Source organism: Ictalurus punctatus, chromosome 4 (assembly GCF_001660625.3).
Source record: "Ictalurus punctatus breed USDA103 chromosome 4, Coco_2.0, whole genome shotgun sequence".
Taxonomy (NCBI): Eukaryota; Metazoa; Chordata; class Actinopteri; order Siluriformes; family Ictaluridae; genus Ictalurus; species Ictalurus punctatus.
Window position 1 is genome coordinate 296,501 of NC_071284.1, and position 6,000 is coordinate 302,500.

General features: G+C 44.6%; 1 protein-coding gene across 4 annotated transcripts in view; it reads left to right on the top strand.

Moving 5' to 3' along the window:
* LOC108264155 (rho GTPase-activating protein 42) overlaps positions 1–6,000 on the top strand; it is a 74,768-nt gene that overhangs the window by 54,508 nt on the left and 14,260 nt on the right. For 2 of the 4 annotated variants that reach the window (XR_008393829.1, XM_053677760.1), the window contains exons 11-15: positions 435–491; positions 2,051–2,129; positions 3,533–3,572; positions 4,043–4,105; positions 4,284–4,358. Coding sequence is in view for 3 of the 4 variants with exons in the window: in XM_053677760.1 (XP_053533735.1) it covers positions 435–491; positions 2,051–2,129; positions 3,533–3,572; positions 4,043–4,105; positions 4,284–4,358 (314 nt within the window). In the remaining variant the exon portion in view is untranslated. The remainder of the gene's footprint in view (positions 1–434; positions 492–2,050; positions 2,130–3,532; positions 3,573–4,042; positions 4,106–4,283; positions 4,359–6,000) is intronic. The other 2 variants (XM_053677761.1, XM_053677762.1) reach the window with 2 other exon arrangements.

Sequence of the window (6,000 nt, forward strand, 5' to 3'; positions counted from 1 at the left end):
AAGTGTAAACTCCTCTGTGATATGAAACTTAGTTACCTTAGTTATCTTTACCTCTGACTGTTACACAGCACTGACACTGGAGACTCCTTACATACATGTTATATAAATTACGGAAAGCTTCACCACATCAACCATTACACACATTTTTTTATTTGCTAATTGCAGCACTTGTTTTTTTTAGATGTTTAATCATGAACTAATAAATGTTGTAATGTTGTGAAGTTACTGTGTCAGAGGAATAAAACACTTAGGGCCGTGCTGTTAGTAGCACAGTAACTCTGCTTCTTCACTCAGTATTGTACTGTAAAACACACACACACAGAGTGTTTATTAGGTATGTAATGTGTGTGATGTGGATGTACAGATGTTGTCTGGTGTCTGATGAACTGTTCTGTGTGCGTTCTGTGATTTCTTTGTGTTTTATGACGATGTAGAAACGCTGTGTGTCGTGGATCTCTTTTCAGACCCCTACAGTTTTTCTGTAAAGTTCGGTATGTGACATTTCCTCTGTGTGTGTGTGTGTGTGTGTGTGTGTGTGTGTGTGTGTGTGTGTGTGTGTGTGTGTGTGTGTGTTTCATGTCCACCTGCATGAGCATCGCTTTTTAAATTCCATTCACACTGCTGTAATTCTGATCAGACATGTTTTGATTGTTTTTCTGGTTTGATTAAATTCCACACGTTCCTCTGCCGCCAGATGTTGAGGAGGTGTGAGGGCATGAATGCGCACTGCACTGATCTCAGCTCACCTGCAAATCATCTCCTCTCACATAATCACTTTAATTTAGTGTGTTTTTATCATCGCGTGATTGTGTTGTTCTGCACAAAGCCTCCCTTGACGCGGCGATAGTTAATATCACGGTTTGAGAGCGTCTCCGTGGTTTCGGCTCTAATTTGCACCTCTCGCATGCGATGGAGGAAAAGCGACGGCCGCACACCGAGGCATCAAACCGACTCTTTATATTAATGAGGCAATTCAACAAGCTCCACGTTCACGCTGGAGAAGCAGAGGGACGTGTTTCCTCCAGCCTCTTTAATCACACGGATTCAAACGCAGATTGAAGTAGAAACAGTTTCTAACCCGAGCTCGGGTACTGACCTGCTCGGAGGAGCGGATTAATAGCTGTTGATCTGCGTTCGAATAAAACATAAAGTTCACGGCCGAGTGAGGAGCAGTTATTTGTAATCTCAGACGTATTAGCGCAGACTTCACAGCTGGGAACTGAGGAATCGCTGGAACTCAGGAGGTGTTAATAGAAATAGAAAAACTACAAAATCTTAAGTGTTAAAGTGGAACTAATGAGTGCTTATGATGTGAAATTATCCCTGAAAGCAGACATACATCAGTGTGAAGTGCTCAGTTCACGCCTCAGCCATGGCTCGTGCGGCTCGTTGGATCATTCTGTAGGTTTTTTATCGTCTGCTCGTTTCAGCCGCCTCGTAGATACCGTGTGAGCTAAACTGTTAGCGCCCCCTGCTGACTGTGATGTTTAAATCTCCAGACTCACGGGTTTGATAATCAGATTCAGCTCGAGTTTCCTTTATGAAACTTTCCTCCAGTGATTAATCAAAATAATAAAATAATCTGTCAGATACGCAGTAAATTCTTCAGCTTGTCTAAAGATGTATAAACACCCTGAGGATGAAAACGTGCATTAACAACGCAGAACTAACTGCAGTGTGATTTAACACGTTTACTGGCTTTCAGCTTCACGTTTCTGTTCTGTAAACATCTATTTTTAGAAATAATCCGATTATCCAGCAGAACAGAAGATGATTTAAGTTTGAAGTGAATAAAAGTAGGATTAATAATCATATATTTCTTTCATAATATTCTCACAATGTGAAAAAATATACGTTTGTCCATTTTCATGTTTTCACATTTTACTAAATTATAACATTTTATTTGTATTACAACTGCTGAACTGTGTGATCGAGAGACAAACAAACAGATGTTAAAAACAGCTGCCCAAAGACAGCTTGCATTCTAAGTGAGTTGGAGTAAACTGTGTGTGTGTGTGTGTGTGTGTGTGTGTGTGTGTGTGTATGTTAGACATGGTATCATCACCCTGCAGGCTCTGTCTGAATCTAACAGGAGGATGTGGCTGGAAGCGATGGATGGCAAAGAGCCAGTAAGTTTCTCATCATCACCATCATTTCCATCTTTCTCTCCACCTTTCTCTCCGCAGCTCGTCTGATTATAATCCTGGAAATCAGACTATGAGCTTTAAATTTATTTGTGTCTCTGCTGTTGGTTAAATGCGGACTCTCGTCAAGAGCTTTGAATTAAAATTGCAGTTGTTTTTTGTAAATGTTAAGCCTGCAGAGTGGAGGTAGTGGTGGTGCTGGTGGTAGTGGTGGTGGGTGTGGCAGTGTTGGAGGTAGTGGTAGTGGCAGTGGTGGAGGTGGTGGTGGGTGTGGCAGTGTTGTTGGTAGTGGCGGTGGTAATGGTGGTGGTGGGTGTGGCAGTGTTGGAGGTGGTGGTGGTGGGTGTGGCAGTGTTGGTGGTAGTGGAGTTGGTGGAGGTGGTGGTGGGTGTGGCAGTGGTGGAGGTAGTGGCAGTGGTGGTGGGTGTGGCAGTGTTGGAGGTGGTGGAGTTGGTGGAGGTGGTGGTGGGTGTGGCAGTGGTGGAGGTGGTGGAGTTGGTGGAGGTGGTGGTGGGTGTGGCAGTGGTGGAGGTGGTGGTAGTGGCGGTGGTGAAGGTAGTGGTGGTGGGTGTGGCAGTGTTGGAGGTAGTGGCAGTGGTGGTGGGTGTGGCAGTGTTGGAGGTGGTGGTGATGGGTGTGGCAGTGTTGGTGGTAGTGGAGTTGGTGGAGGTGGTGGTGGTGGGTGTGGCATTGTTGGAGGTAGTGGTAGTGGAGTTGGTGGTGGTGGGTGTGGCAGTGGTGGAGGTAGTGGCGGTGGTGGAGGTGGTGGTAGTGGTGGTGGGTGTGGCATTGCTGGAGGTAGTGGAGTTGGTGGTGGTGGGTGTGGCAGTGGTGGAGGTAGTGGCGGTGGTGGAGGTAGTGGTAGTGGTGGTGGGTGTGGCATTGTTGGAGGTAGTGGTAGTGGAGTTGGTGGAGGTGGTGGTGGGTGTGGCAGTGGTGGAGGTAGTGGTAGTGGCGGTGGTGGTGGTGGTAGTGGTGGTGGGTGTGGCAGTGGTGGAGTTGGTGGTGGGTGTGGCAGTGTTGGAGGTAGTGGCAGTGGTGGGGTTGGCGGTGGGTGTGGCAGTGTTGGAGGTAGTGGCAGTGGTGGAGTTGGCGGTGGGTGTGGCAGTGTTGGAGGTAGTGGCAGTGGTGGAGGTGGTGGTGGTGGATTGGATGCTCTAATTCCCCCGAGGATAGACTCTGGATCTATCAGCACCCTGACAGGGGAAAGCGCTTACTGAAGACGAGTGAATTATTCCGTGATTTATTACAGATATTCATTTATCTTCAGTATCTGCTCCATCCTGGTCAACACCGCGGTGTTTAATCTCAATCCTTTCAGTTTATAACGTATACGTTTATCACATTCTGAAGTGTGTTTACAGTCAGTGTTTAATTTCCTGTGTTAGATTTACAACCTGCCTGCAGTCCTGAGCAAGAAAGAGGAGAGTGAGTACATCATCTTCATCTTTACATTAAACACTGTCCAGACCTCTTCCTTACAGTGTTCCTTACAGTGTTCCTTACAGTGTTCCTTACAGTGTTCCTTACAGTGTTCCTTACAGTGTTCCTTACAGTGTTCATTACAGTGCTCATTGCAGTGTTTATTATTACAGTGTTATTATTGCAGTGTTTATTACAGTGTTATTATTACAGTGTTCATTAGTGTTATTATTAGTGTTTATTATTACAGTGTTATTATTAGTGTTTATTACAGTGTTATTATTACAGTGTTCATTAGTGTTATTATTAGTGTTTATTATTACAGTGTTATTATTACAGTGTTTATTACAGTATTTATTGTTAGTGTTTATTCAGATGTCTCTGGTTTGTGTGTTGATGCTCTGATCTGCTTTACAGTCAGAAAGTTAAATGCACTGAGTATTTTGAGTATTTTGAGTATTTTTGTTTATTCGCAGCTCATCTGAACGAAGCCGGCTTTAACTTTGTGAAGCAGTGCGTCAGCATGGTCGAGGCGAGAGGTAACGTACAGCAGGACACTAAAGAAGCACTCCTGATGTGTGTGTGAGTGCGTGTGTGAGTGCGTGTGTGAGTGCGTGTGTGAGTGCGTGTGTGAGTGCGTGTGTGAGTGCGTGTGAGTGCGTGTGTGTGGAGTGTAATTACTATATGTCTCTCTCTTCTTGTTTTCTTCTTCATCAGGTATTAACACGATGGGGCTGTACCGTGTGGGAGGAGTTAACTCTAAAGTGCAGAAGCTGATGAACTTCGTCTTTTGTAAGACACCCAACCTTTTAAAAAACGTTCTTCCTGATTTAATGTTACACGTCTCGCACCACACACGTCACACACAGCACACACGTCTCTCACGTCACACAGCACACACGTCTCACACGTCACACACCTCACACGTCTCTCAGGTCACACACGTTTCGCACGTCACACACCACACACATCTCACACGTCTCTCACGTCACACACCACTCACGTCACACACGTCTCACACCGCACACGTCACACACCACAATACATCTCACACACCACACACGTCTCTCGCGTCACACACCACACACGTCTCGCACGTCTCTCAGGTCACACACCACACACGTCACACACGTCTCTCATGTCACACACCACACGCACCACCACACACCTCACACGTCTCTCAGGTCACACACCACACACGTCTCTCACGTTACACACGTTTCGCACGTCACACATCTCACACGTCTCTCACGTCACACACGTTTCGCACGTCACACACCACACACATCTCACATGTCTCACGTCACACACCACACATGTCTCTCACGTCACACACCATCACACACCACACACGTCTCGCACGTCACACACCCCACACATCTCACACCACACACATCACAGACCACCACACGTCTCACACCGCACACGTCACACACATCTCACACACCACACACGTCTCACACCACACGTCTCACACACCACACACGTCACACGTCTCACACTACACACGTCACACACCTCGCACGTCTCGCTCGTCTCACACAAAAAAAAATTATTAAACTAGATTCACATTCACCCTGCAGTCTACAGTGTGGTGTTTAAGTGTATAAGATGGTGATACACAGTTAGATACAGTTCCCTCCAAAAGTATTGGAACATCAAGGCCGATTCTTTTGTTCTTGCTCTTCATTAGGATTTGACATGAAAGAAGGATCAGAATTTCAGATTTCATTTCCTGATATTTAAATCTAGATGTGATAAACTACTAAGAACATGTCACTTTGTTTGAACTCACCAATATTGGAACATGTGACTGACAGGTATTTCTTGCTCCCCAGGTGTGTCCTGTTAAATTGATTGTTTAAAGAATGTATAGCTCTGATTGTCTAGCTTGGCCCTGGGTTTCACCTGTGAAGACTGCATTTGTTGTTAAAAAGGATAAACCAACATGAAGATCAGAGAGCTGTCTATGGGAGAAATTCAAGCCATTTTGAAGCTGAGAAAAGAGTTCAGACTTACATGTTCCTATACTTTTGCGCACCTAAAAATTGGGTGGTTCACCACAAAAGGTGCCATGCTCTAACTTTAACACGTATCGATGTATATAAGAGGAAATTCTGATCTATCGCCTCATATTCATCTTTTGATCTCAAAACCAAATGTCTTCAGTGTGTAGTGAAAACAATAGAATTGGCCTCGCTGTTCCAATACTTTCAGATTGGACTGTATTTGACTCAAATTTATTGCAATTTTATGAAATTCACAAAATGCACAACGATTTTAGACAAATCATGTCCAACATTTAAATTAAATTATTAGAGAATGACAGTGTGATGCCTGGAAAATCTACAGATTTGGCATGCTAAGCTAGCTAGCTTACAATTTATCAAATGTTAGCAATGATGAAGTCGTGGTTGTCATGGTAATACTGAAA